Source organism: Marmota monax, unplaced genomic scaffold (genome assembly GCF_021218885.2).
Source record: "Marmota monax isolate L192 unplaced genomic scaffold, Marmota_monax_Labrador192_F-V1.1 WCK01_AAM20220418_F8-fsc00015, whole genome shotgun sequence".
Taxonomy (NCBI): Eukaryota; Metazoa; Chordata; class Mammalia; order Rodentia; family Sciuridae; genus Marmota; species Marmota monax.
The window spans coordinates 19,698,857-19,711,873 of record NW_026692194.1 but is presented as its reverse complement, the minus strand read 5'-3'; the positions used below and the strand labels follow the sequence as shown (position 1 = coordinate 19,711,873).

At 53.8% G+C, this 13,017-nt stretch overlaps 1 protein-coding gene across 10 annotated transcripts in view; it reads left to right on the top strand.

The window, feature by feature from the left end:
- Ttc7a (tetratricopeptide repeat domain 7A) overlaps positions 1 to 13,017 on the top strand; it is a 115,424-nt gene that overhangs the window by 56,053 nt on the left and 46,354 nt on the right. For 7 of the 10 annotated variants that reach the window (XR_006847250.2, XM_046424712.2, XM_046424722.2 and 4 more), the window contains exons 9-12: positions 1,333 to 1,470; positions 2,032 to 2,115; positions 6,415 to 6,504; positions 6,590 to 6,694. Coding sequence is in view for 9 of the 10 variants with exons in the window: in XM_046424712.2 (XP_046280668.1) it covers positions 1,333 to 1,470; positions 2,032 to 2,115; positions 6,415 to 6,504; positions 6,590 to 6,694 (417 nt within the window). In the remaining variant the exon portion in view is untranslated. The remainder of the gene's footprint in view (positions 1 to 1,332; positions 1,471 to 2,031; positions 2,116 to 6,414; positions 6,505 to 6,589; positions 6,695 to 13,017) is intronic. The other 3 variants (XM_046424729.2, XM_046424752.2, XM_058573343.1) reach the window with 1 other exon arrangement.

Sequence of the window (13,017 nt, the reverse complement as noted above, 5' to 3'; positions counted from 1 at the left end):
ATCCCTTTGGCATAGAGGAGAGGGCCAGCGAAGAAGGCTGGGAGCAGCCTGCAGGAGCTTCTGGCCAGAGCTCAGCTTTGCATGCATGTGTCTGTGGTGGGGGACACGTGGGGTGGACGTCATTTCAGACCCCAGAATGTCCTCAGCCTAAGTCCGTGCCCTGTTGCTGCTCAGAGCCCCCAGTGACTGTGACTGTTTAGCTGGTCCCTTTCCACCCTCTCATCTGCCCCTGGGTGTGGAGGTGGGCAGGATGTGGGACCACATGCCCGAGACCACAGAAGAAGAATCCCCCCTCCTTGATGGGGTTTCAGGCCTGGTGACAAGGAATGCCTTCTGAATTCACTGAACCACGGATTCAAAACACACTTTCCCTCCTCCCCTCCTGGGCAGCCATCTGGCAATGCCAGGAGCCACTGAAATCTGCAGGCTGGAGGCCAGCAGCAGAGCCCTTGGTGTGGGGAAGCTCACTCTGGGGTGGGACCAGAGGAGCCAGGGGTCTTCTGGACTAGACACAGGAGAGATAGGAAGAGGTGGGGTTGGAGAGGGGAGAAGATGATATTGAGGGGCCACAGCCCCTAACTCTCCTCCCAGGAGGGGGAGCAGCAGAGCCCCCACACCCAAACTGGGTGGTCCCCATGTTATCTGAAGCTCATGCTATGATTGGGGAGAATTGCAAATTCTAGGCTCCATACTCATCAACGCCAGTGCTGTGAAAGAGAGGCTGAGGGACTCTTCCAGATGAAAGGAGGCTAATGGGCATGGCACCTGGGCATGGTCCAGGACTGGATCCTGAATTGAGAAGAAGTAAACTCGTACAAAGGACAGTGGCTAAGTGTAACAATGGGTGCATTGAGATGACAGCTGTATGGTTGTGGCACTTTTTTTTTTTTTTATACTGGGGATTGAACCCAGGGGCGCTTAACCACTGATATATCCCCAACCCATTTTACTTGTTATTCAGAGACAGGGTCTCGCCATAGTGCTTTTGCTTGCTAATTTACTGAGGCTGGCTTTGAACTTGCGATCCACCTGCCTCAGCCTCCTGAGCTGCGGGATTACAGGCATGTGCCATCGCGCCTGGCTATAGGTTTGAATTTTTGCAGAACTGCAGATTGCATCCCAGTCCCACCTGGGACTAAGGTGGCATTTCTCTATCTTTGGACCCCTTCATGGGAGTGGGACAAGGTCGCTTCTGGGAGTATGGCTATTTGCTTGGCCTGGGGTGGTGACAAAAGGTGATGGTGCTTGGGCCTGCAAGGTGGGGACCCTGTGGGGACAAGCACCTGCTTATCTTCTGTCCTTACTCATTCCCAAACCACATTCCATCCACAGGCAACTCGGGACGTGGTGCTGAGCCGGGCCCCTGAGCAGGCAGAGGACCGGATGGTGAGCCTACGGAATGCTGCGGCCATCTATGACCTCCTGAGCATCACGCTGGGCAGGAGGGGGCAGTACGACATGCTCTCTGAGGTACGGCTGCCCATGCAGCCCACTGCACTCCCGGAGTCAGACAGTACATCAGGAAATCTGATGATGCCATCGTTTATATCCACCCCACCCCCACTTGTCACTCTCCTGCCAGGCTGCTGTGCCATTTTTAGCCCTGTGACCTTGGCAAGTCCTATCAACCCCAGCTTCCTCATCTGTGAAATGGGGGTTGTTGGGGAGAATAAATGAGTTCGTGCATGTAAAAAGATATGAATACTGTCATACATAATAAAAACAGCTGTTATTTTTATTGAATGTATACATTTTGAAGGCATTTTTTGCAAATTTTATTTTATTTGCTCTTCATCATGGCCCTGTGAAATCATTCACAGGTTATGGAAATGGGAACCAAGGACCAGAGAGGTTGAGATACTTTGTAGGGTCACATAGCATGCCAGTTTCCCCTGGCTTTCCTACAGGAACCAAGTACAGGCCTCCTGCAGCCTCCCAAAGGCAGTGACCTTGAGTAGTGGTTACCCTGGAAGTGGGTGGAAAGGGGAGAGGACAGTGATGGAGAAATGCTGACCATCTCCCCCTCCCCAGTGCCTGGAACGAGCCATGAAGTTTGCGTTTGGAGAATTTCACCTTTGGTACCAAGTGGCCCTCTCCATGGTGGCTTGTGGGAAGGTAAGGCCCAGGGATGCTGGGCACTGCACAGGAGCTCTGTGTTCCTCTGGTCCCTGCCAGAGGTGGAGAGCTGGGGAGCTTCTCTGGAGCCAGGTGCACAGGGAGGAGGTGGGTGGTTGGGAACTGTTCTCCAGCAACTGTCTGAATCTCCAGGAGTGTGGGTGGGGAGGACAGATAAGGGCCTTGAGTGACTCCCACATCCACCTGCAAGTCACAGTGTGCCTCTTCTGCATGCAGGTGTGAGTCGGCTGCTTTTCTGAGTGTGGTGTGTGGGGGCATCGCGGCACTTGTGCTGGTGACTTGGGCATGACTGTGTGGGATGGGCGTGGGGTGTGGCTCCAGGTGAGGGGAACCGTTCCAGCCCACTGGGCGAGGCATCAGGAAAGGGCCTGCCTGCCAGTTGGGAACTTGCCTAGGAGAAAAGATGGGAGGGTGAGTGGAGCAGGGCCCCATAGGGAGCCCCGAGGGAGAAGTGTGTGGTCCATGTGGCCAGGAGAGCTGGTGGGCGGGGAGAGGCTGCCCGGAGCAAGGGGCACTGGGGCGGACACTCGGCCCCCCCGTGCACCCAGCCCCCGTGCCAGCACTCCTCATTTTTCCTCCGATCAGAATTACACTTATATAAGCTTCTATTTTAAGCAGTGACATGAAAGGAAAACCTTTCCGGAGATGGGTGCTGAGGGTGTTGGGGCTGAGGATGCTACAAATGCAGGAAGTAAGGTGGCATGAGTCGCAGATGGTTCCAGGAGCTCTAAATACCCAGAGCCCTTTCATGGGGCTGAGGGAATCCCTCGCCCCCCGGCCCATCTGTGCCGTGTTCCATTTCTAGCCCCGTGGCTGTCTCCGAGGAGGGCCCTCCCAGCGTGCCAGCACCGCCTCCACCAATGGAGGGGTGCCAGGCATCTCTGGGCCTCAGGAGAGAGGCCGCCAGGACCTGGCAGGGAGGGGGAAGGAGACCAGGCGCCACGGCCTGGCGCATGGGGTGAGGCTGGAGGCACAGCCCAGGTCAGTGCTGGATGTCATCCTCCTAGCCCTCCCCACAGGGGCCAGAGCATCTTGAAGTCACGTGATCTCTTGGCTGTGGCTTAGCAGGAAGTATTCAGAGCACAGACAAGTCACAGCCACATGAGTCGAGGTAGGGGGACTGGAAAGATGAGCCCTGTGTCTGGGGGGCTCTGGAGGTCCCCCAGGCTCAGGGAAAGTTTCATGATGGCCTTGGAGATAAGGGGCTTCCTACCTTCCTCTGGAGAAGCAGCTGGGCACAGGGAGGTCCAGACACAGCCTGGCACCCTCCCAGCACCCAGAGCTGTTTTCCCAGCCCGGCCCCTTCATGAACCAGCAGGTGGGCACAGGAAGGAATGAGCTTACAGGCGGGGACTTGGGGTGACCAGTTATCTCCTCATGAGGGAGACTCCACTGGCTAGAGACACGAAGCTGTCCCCACCCATCACTCAGGGCAGCGGGAGATTGTTCTGGAAGGCATTCTCTACCCCCTTGGGAATCCTGGATACCAAATCAGTCAGCCCAACTGTCCCAGGCAGCTTTCAGAGGAGTGACCCGAACTTGCCTTTGCCAAGGGCCCCAGGTGGGAATCCAGGTTCTGTACCTTCCAGAAGGTGAGACTGGGCAGATATAAATATACCTGGCATTTGAACCCGCAGGAATAACAGATGAGTTGCGTGGCATGATTTAGGTCGTTCCTTCTCTGGGTCTGCATACGGCAATTGCATTGGCTGTGTTGCTAGGTAACCAGCATGACAAAAAAAAGAAAGAAAGAAAAAGAGCCTCGGATGGCTCCTTAAATAGCAGCGTTTTCTGGTCTGCGTGGGGGTGGGGTGAGAAGGGGTGGGGTGGAATGCGGAGGGTCAGTGTTAGAGAGTCCTACATTTCAAAGACCCAAAGGTCAGCCACCCAGAGGAGGCTGAGCAGCAACCTCAGGCTGGCCTGGCGCTCGGGGTGAGGCTGGAGGCAGAAGGGACCTTGGTAAGGGGCATGGAGTGGCGTTCCTAGGAGAGGGTCTTGCAGAGGAGGTGGGGCCTGAAGCTCCTTCAAGCCCCTCCCACCGCCTCCCTTGCTGCAGCCCACACTGGTTCCCAGTCTGCTGGAGCCAGTCATTTGTCAGTACCTTCTTGAGCTTGGCCTCCTACACTCTTGTCTCTGAGAGACCAATAGTGGAGGGTAGCATTTTTCTTCTTGCCCTCCCTCTGCCTTTTTGTGAGCTCATTAGAGGCAAGAGCCATTTGTATCCCTTCTCACAGTGACTCCACAACCCCTAGCCTAGCACTGGACCCAAGGTAGGCCCTCAACAAAGGCACTGCAATTGGCCCTAAAAGTCTGAGTGTATGAATCTGTTTTCCGTTACTGTAATGAAATACCTGAGGCTGGTAAAAATGAAAACAAAAGAGGTTTTTTTAGCTCTTCATTTTGGAGCTCAAGGACATGAAGCCAGCATAGGCTCAGCTCTGGTAAGGACCTCATAGTAGATTATCATCATGGCAGGAATGTGTGTATGTGGGAAAAATCACATGGCAAGACAGGAAGCGTGACAGAGGGGAGGGACCAGCCTTGCTCTTTTTATAACTACCTTCTTCTGAGAACTAACTAGGATTCTAGAAAACTACCTCCATCCTTCTGAGGGCGTGGCCCCAAGGCCCTAGCCACTCCTACTCAGCCCCACCTCTTAAAGGTCCCACCATCTCAGTGCTGCCACCTGAAGGACCCAATCCCTCCAAGCACATAAGCCCTTTGGGAACACACTCCAGCCATATCCAAGCCGTAGCACTTAAGCCAGAGCCCAGGGAAATCTGTGACAGCTGAGCGGAGAAAAGCTCTTCCTTTGTTAAGTGGTGGGAGGTGGGGGGTCTGGGGTGAGCAAGGCCAGTTTGGACCCAGCTAGGCATCTGCTAGTCGGCCACACTGTGCTCTGAGCAGGTCAGTCTCCCAGAACACTTTCTTCAGTGGCATCCCCAGAGTTGCTTGGAATGGAGAGAAGCTAAGTAACAGTGGATAGCTTGGCCACAGTCGTACTTGGCCCCAGCATATGGGAATTGTCCTTGTCACCCACACAGGCACCACCTACCTGAGGTCACATATGTACAGGGGTGTACACACCAGGAGGGTAACTGCTGAGCTCCCTGGAGAAGTGTTGGACTCAGAAAGTTCCAGCTCTGAAGGGGAGAGAGAGAGAGAGAGAGAGATTGTATATTAGGGAAGCAGGCTTCCTCTCTGGTCTGTAGTGGCCATCTGAGTCGTCTGAGGTCATCACCATAGAACCTGCATGAGGTTGTAGTTAAGAGAATTTAGAGCCAATCTTCTTGCCAGGTGCGGTAGTGCACACCTGTAATCCCCGCGGCTCAGGAGGCTGAGGCAGGAGGATTGCAAGTTCAAAGCCAGCCTCAGCAATGGCAAGGTGCTGGGCAACTCAGTGAGACCCTGTCTCTAAACAAAATACAAAATAGGGCTGGGGATGTGGCTTAATGATCGAGTGCTCCTGAGTACAATCCTCAGTCCCCCACCCCCCCGAAAAAAAAGAATTTGGAGCCAGACTGTGTGTAAACCCCAGCTCAGTCACAGGCTGTGTGGCTTGAATCAAGCTCTTTACCGTCTCAGCATTTCACTTTTGACAACTGGTCATAGTTCTTGCCTCATAGGACTATTGTGAAAATTAAATGGCTTCATATGTATAAAGCACATAAAAAAGGGTGTCAGCAAACTTTTTCTGTAAAGGGTCAGGTAGGGCCATTTTTTACTTCGCAGGCCAATCTCTCACAAGTATCTCATTTTGCCATTGTATCATGCAAATAGCCACACACACAGTACATAATGCGCAGGCATGACTGAGTTCCAATTCAACTTTATTTACAAAAATAGGCAGAGGGGCCAGAGTTGGCTTGTGGGCTGTGACTTCTGAGCCCTGACAATGCCTGGCCCAGAGTAAGATCTGGAGAAGTATTAGCTGCTGTTTCTATTGGTAACATCCTGCTCTCCCCTCCTGGCCCTCCCTCCACATGTGGCCACCGTCAGCAGGTCCAGGCTGCATCCCTGGATGCCTGGGGAATCCCAGATTCCTGCCTGAAGGTTTTCTCCAGCCCTGTTGGCTTGGCTTCTCCCCTTCTTCCTGCCAGCCTCTGTGTCTCCCTAATCCTGCCACCCACCCTTCTTCCAACTGCCCATTTAGGAAGCCCTTTTCTACCTCTGAAATTTCTGGGGTTCAGATTTGAATTCCTTTTGCTGTGTTTCCATCTGTTGTCATGTTAGCTCTTGTCCCCCAAGGGCAAGGTCGTCCTCACCTCCATTTTTCAGATGAGGAAACTAAGGCCCAGGGACTTGCCTGGCAGCAGCACCACCAGGCCCCCCTCTGGATCCTCTGCCTGGCTCTTGGGAGGAAAGGAGGTACTGGTTGTCTGGGGGTGGGAGACACCCTATCTGTGGAGACCCATGTGGCCAGTGATGATGTCCCCTGCTCTTGCTCCTGCAGTCAGCCTACGCCGTGTCCCTGCTACGGGAGTGTATGAAGCTGCGGCCCTCGGACCCCACTGTGCCCCTGATGGCTGCCAAGGTCTGCATCGGGCCCCTTCACTGGGTAAGTGAGCTTGGGTCTCGGGCAGGCAGGGCCCAGGTCCCTTGGCATGGAAGGGAGGGTGTGGAGCTGGAGGAAGACGCGTGAGGACCCATGAGCTTCAGGCTTCGACAGCAGTCCCCTCCTCAGGATGGGGTTTTGTTTGCGGTTGAGCCTTGAAATGTGGTCAAGATCCAGTGGAGGGAAAGAAGAGGTGCCCCCCAACCTGCCCAGCAGTGGGGGTGATGGGCGAGACCCTGGAGTTGCCTGGATCCACTTGTCAGTTTAGAAGCCTTGGATGACCTCACATCCAGCATGAAAGGGCGTATGTGATGCTGAGGATCAGTCCTAGCCCTTGGCAGAGGGGAGGGCAGCCCCTCTGCAGCTGCTCTCCTTCCTCGGCTTCAGCCCTTGGGCCCAGCCTGGGCTCTGCTGCCTGCTCTCTGCCCTCTGCTGAAGCAGCTCAGCTGCTAGGAGGCTGCAGCTCAAGGGTGCCCTCTCCCCAGCTGGTGGCCTTTACCACAGTCTCCTGGAAACCAGGGCATTAGCAGCTTGGAGCAGTGGGAGAGTTCAGGGCCAGGAGCCCGGAGCCCCAGTCCAGGGCTGCTTGTCTCTAGGGCCAGGGCCGCTGGCCCAGGGTGGGGTGCCTCTGCGAGGATGTCTGCTCTCTCTGGGAGCTCACTTCCAGACGCTCTTGGCATTCGTAAGTCCCATTTAGCCTCCTGATGTCAGGGGTGGTCCTGTTTCTACCCTCTGAGTGACAGAGCAAGTGTCTCATTCCTCCCACATGCTGGCTCCAGTCCCACCTCTCCTCCCTTTCAGAATAAGTGTCCCCAGTTCCTTCATCTGTTCTCCGGGCCCAGGGTCGGCCAAAATGGGTGCTCTGCCTGGGCACGGCCATCCCTGACTTCTGGTAGTCCTGACACCCCCCAACCCACCCCCTCACCGTCCTGGGTCCAGTTTGTTCAAAGACAGCCGGGGCCAGCCGCCATGGGCCTCCCGCAGGTGCCAATAATTAGCACCCTGGACAACAGCCTCCTCCTGCCACTCTCCCCTCCTTGAGCATCCAGCAGACAAATCACTGGCCTTGCAAAAGGAGGTGATAAGCTCCCTGTGAATTCCACATCCTAACACTGTTCCAGTACAGGAAACTGGCCTTGGCCCTCCCTCGGGTCCCCACCTCACCATCCCCATGAGCTCTGCTTTCTCTCTGCTGCAAGGAGGGTGGGCAGCAGGGGTGAGGGGACAAGGCAGCCCTTGCCCTTTTACTTTCCGGTGCTCAGATTCTTGTGTCTGAAATGCTGATGCTGGGCCGCACTGTGGGGAGAATGACATCAGAACCACCCTGTAATGGGTTTTAGGCTTTTAGAAGGCACAGAATGGTGAGGTGGTCAAGAGTTTTTGCTGCCCACCCATTGGGTGCTCTTGAGTAAGGCACGTAACCTTGCTGTGCCTCCATTTTCTCATCCATAAAATGGAAACAATAACAGTCTCTTCCTTGGGCGTTGACATAAATGACATAAAGTCTGGCGAGGGCTGGATGGGCTAGGGAGGCTTCATGGAGGAAGTGGCCTTGAATAGGACTTGGAGGGTAGGAGGATCCCGGCCAGCAGCAAGGCCTTCCACCACAATTTGCTTCCCCTGGCCCTGTGATTATCAGGGAACCCTCATGCTCCCCAGATCTTTTGGGGAAGGCTGTTGACATCTTGTTCCCTAGAGTTAGGGTGCCCTGATGAGCAAGCACTTGGATATGGGTGGCAGAGATTTAGCAGGAGCTGAAGGGTGCAGAGCGAGTGGGCTCCTGACCACCAGTTCAGACCCCTGTTTGTTCCAGGGCTTCTGAGAGGGGCCTCAAACGTCCCTGCAATGAAGCCCAGAATACTCATGTCTCTGAGGGTGGGGCGGGGGAGGGCATCTGTGCTCCCGAAGGCTGCCAGCTCCAAGGGAGCTGTGGTCCACCCAGCCAATGGCACCCTTGCCAGGAAGCCCTAAATTTAGGTCTTCCCACCACAGAGGAGCTGTTTCCCTCTACAGCATAATTACAGTAATTATGTGCATTCAGATTACATGGTAATAAAATTAGGATCAAATCAGTCCAAATTGAAATCAGATGAGTTAGGAGCAAAGTAATCAATGACAACATAAATAGAAAAGCCCAGAAGGAAGCTTAAACACGCAGACTTGTCATTGGATCAGGGAGAAAGAAGGGCGAGCTGTTGAACCTGGGCTGAGCATGTTGAGCGTTGGGGCGGGTTGGAAGCTGGGTTTAAATCAGGCCCAGCCAGCACAAGACCCTGGTGGGCCAGGGGTGGGCCACTGGCAGCCTCCCTAGTCTGGAAGCCAACTCCTGTATCCCCCGAAACCTTGCTTGCACCTGCCTTGGACATGGATTGCACTGCATTGCGATCTGGTGTTTCTTGGGGCAGGACTGCCTCTCTCACTTCTGAAACGCCACCCACAGTTCAGTGGGTGGTGCTGGTGGGTGGACCCTCCTTGCCCATGAGCACAGCTGTCTCTTCATAAGGAATTCTGCCTTGGATGGCCCTTGTCTTCCCAATTAGATGGGGATCTTCTTTGCTCACGATGTTTTGCACTCTGAACCCCTCTCCCTGCAGAAAATTGTACGAATGGTGGGCGTTACTTCTAATTTATATCAGACTAAGCATGGCCCAGCTAGCCAGGAGGGGCCCAAGTGTTCTGCACTTGGCTCAGTGGTTTCTCCTGCCCTTTGGCTAGTTCTGGCTGCCTGGTTGGCACAGGGCAGGGAGCAGGCTGTGGGGTAGCCAAGGGCAGCCTGTTCTCCGAGGAAGCCAGGAGATGGGCAGCCTTGTGCTCTCTGTTCCCAAGGCTGCCGCAATGGAGGATGGTCTGACGGCAGCAGGGGCCTAGTTGCATGAGACAGCACGCATCCTGAGACGCGACTGACGCCCCTCCGTCTCCTGCCTTCACAGTCTTCTGGCTCACGTCAGCCCCCAGCAGGCCCAGCCATTGTCCAGCCAAGCCCCAAGAGCAGGGGATAGAAATCTGGGGGTAGACCATTTGGCCTGGGTTGCAGGAAAGGAGGCTGAAACTGGGACATTAGGAAAACAAGTTGTGCTAGGCAGAACCAGCCTGGGTGGCCACATGCCCAAAGGGCGGAGCACCTGCTGTCCCCGCATCCTGTCCTCATGTCCAGAGCCAGTGTGGGATGCCCCAGGCCAAGTCTGGGTCTGAGAGCAAGGCTGCCCCCAGGTGGGGGCCAGCAGAGGGACTTGCATGGTCCTGTGCTGGTTGCTGGCTAACCCAGGACTTTGTGACGGGGTAGGAGTTGGCAGGGAGGACCCCACCCACCCGCCTGAGCCTGAGGCTCCTGAGGTGGGTGAGGACTTTCCTGGCACAAAACCAGAGAGGCCTGCATGGTAGCCTCTGCCTGGGCATGGCCAGCATCTTGCCAGGGACCCTACTTTTAGAAAAGGAGGAGAAAGGGAGATGTAGATATTTTTTAGTATCCCTCCAAACACAAGTATTTAAAATCCATGTAATTTTAAAAGTTGAAACATTTGTAGGAGGCAAAGAGGACAGGGTGTGCGTGAGTGGTATGTGTCACACAGACAGCAGAGGAGGCTGTGGAGTGGAAACGCGGGTGTGCTCACCTCAGGAAGGTATGTGATGCATCTCCCACAGGGGACACCCTGAGGGGCCGTGGGTGTGGCAGAAAGCGCTGGGGTTCGAGTCCCCGCCTACCCACACTTCACTAGCTTGTGGCTTTGAAGCAGTCATTTACTTCCCAGGGCCTCAGTTTCCTCATCTGTAATCTGAGAACTGTCACATCCGCTGTGACGGGGAGGCTGTGAACATGAGCGGAGATGGAGCCTGTCCCTGCCTCACGCTGCTGGTCCCTGGTAAATGCTCAGCATGGCTGTTCTAGCCCCTTCAAGAGCAGGCACTCAGAAAGGATGCACCTTTACATTTTTGCCTTCATTTTTCAAATTTAGGGGTGGGCAGAGCCAGGAAGACGGATTAAGTGTTGATGAGGCAGGGAGAAGCGAGCACCAGCTCTCCTGCCACCACCTTTTAGAAATGAGAAAGTGTCTTCTCCTCCCAGGAAGGAAAAAGTGGGTTTTCCACAGAGCAGTGACCAGTAGGCTCCGGGTCCTGTGGGAAGGAACTAAGAAGAAACTGGAGGTCTCTTTAAACAGAGCCCCACAAGCCCAGAAATGGGCTTTGTCTAGTCCCCAGGAAGAGGGGAGACTCCCAGGGTGAAACCTCTTTGGCCTGCTGCAGAGAGAAGTCAGCCCAGGAAGAGCAAGGCGCTCAGCCAGGAGCGCTGGAGAGAGGAGAACTTGCAAGATTGCAGGGAACCTTTCCTTTACTCATGAAAGCAGAGTATCAAAGCATTATACCCTTCAGTTCATTCTTTTTTCTAAAGTGTCAGGAGAAAAATAAAAAGCTACAGAAGGCAGCCGAGGTCAGGGGTCCTGCATGACCTAGGCTCTTTCCGTGCCTAGGTCATGCAGGCTCCCTGTGCCTCAGAACCTCCAGCTGTTCCAACAGGTGGCCATGGTGCTGTGACGTTGCAGGGTGGGGGTGGGGGGTTCGGTCTCCGTAGAACCACAGGACCTTCTCAAGGGTTCTTTTTTGACAAGGTTATGTGTCTGCCCTGGGTACAAGAGCATTGTATCATGGGGGAGGAAGGTTGGCAGGAACACTGGAGACTCCTCACCGGGAAGTATCATGACCAGCAGGCAGGACCCAGAGCCACGCCTGAGCTGTCGCAGAAGCAGTGTTCCCCACAGAGCTGACAGTTGTTAACTTTGGAGGCTGGGGGAGGAAGTGTCTGGAGTTTGGGAAGTACACCTGAGGCACCAAGCAGAGAAGACCAGGGCAGGTGGCAGAAGCTCAGGCACCTGGCAGCTCACACTGTAGGGTTAGAACAGCATTTTGCAGACCGCACAGGTGGGGAGACCTGTTCATGGGCTGTGGGCTAGAACACTTAAAAAATTAAAATAGACTCCCAGGATAGGATGGGAAATATTCCAGTGCATAATCCACGGAGGGGGTGAATTTTGTGACAATGACTGGGTCTACTGATTATGGAATGTGTGTCCTGGACCAGGGTGGGGTCAGAGAACTTGAACAACCTGGCAGAGCAGACTGAGCAGGGCTTCAGAGTCACCAGCTTATCCTTGTGTGGTCACTCCTCCGAACTAAGGGTCAGGCCAAGAGACTGTAATGTCCCCTCTCTGGATTCTAGAGGGCCTTTGATGTCACTTCCTAATTTGTCAGTGAGATCATGTGTATGTACAATACACACACACACACACACACACATATATATATACACATATATACATATATACATGAATGCATAGTTGTATTCATATTTTGTGTGTGTGTGTTTGTGTGTAAATAATACTGGTTTGGGAATGTAGCCCATAGTAGAGCAGCCTAGCATGTATGAGGCGCTGGGTTTAATATCACACATACACACAATCAGTAAATAGATAGATAAATAGATAGATAGGCAAATGAATGCTTACTACAAAATTGTATTTGCTATCTGGTCACATAGTGCCCTGAGCATTACCATGTGACCCATTCGGTCCTCCCAGCAGCCCCCTGAGTGACACTGCTGTTATCTTCATTATACAGAAGCGGGGAACTGAGGCACAGCAAGAGCAAGTGACCAAACCACGACTCAAGTCCCAACAGCATGGCCCCACTGCTTTGTCCTTGTCACCGGGCTGCCCTGCCTCTTTGCAGAAAGTTAATTGGCGAGTGAGCTGGCTTGGGGTTGAGCGTAATTCTAGCAGGACAGAGCGAAGGTTGGCAGAGTCAGCGTCCAGGGATTCAGGACCCCACTCTTGCTAGTTGAAGGGACTTAAGTGTTATAAAGCATTTCATTTTTAGTTCTTGCTGCGACAGCATTCTACTCTTTGGCTAGCTAGTTAGAGCACCTACAGATGCGGTGTGCTGTTGAATTGTGTATTGTTTGTTTTAATAGAATTAATAATAATATTTTCCTTTATAAGCACTGCAGTGACTGCACATGCAGAAAGCCTGTTTTGTGGGGTGGCAGTAGAAATCACAATAGCATCGGCCGTGTAGGAACATGGTACATGGCAGCCTTGTGAATTTTATCTCCTTCCTTTCTGCACAATGGTCCCTCTGCTCCTTCAGGGGTGTTTGTTTTACTTTGGTTTTGATTTTTAGTTTTGCACAGAGCTTACCAAAACTGTGCCCAACTCATCTCTCCGTGGCTAATGGTTTCTGTCTCAGGATCCTAATTCCAAACTCTAGGGACAGAGACTCCACCAGATGTGGCCAGTGGTTAAGCCACAGGACACAGAGCTGCCTCTCTTCTGCTG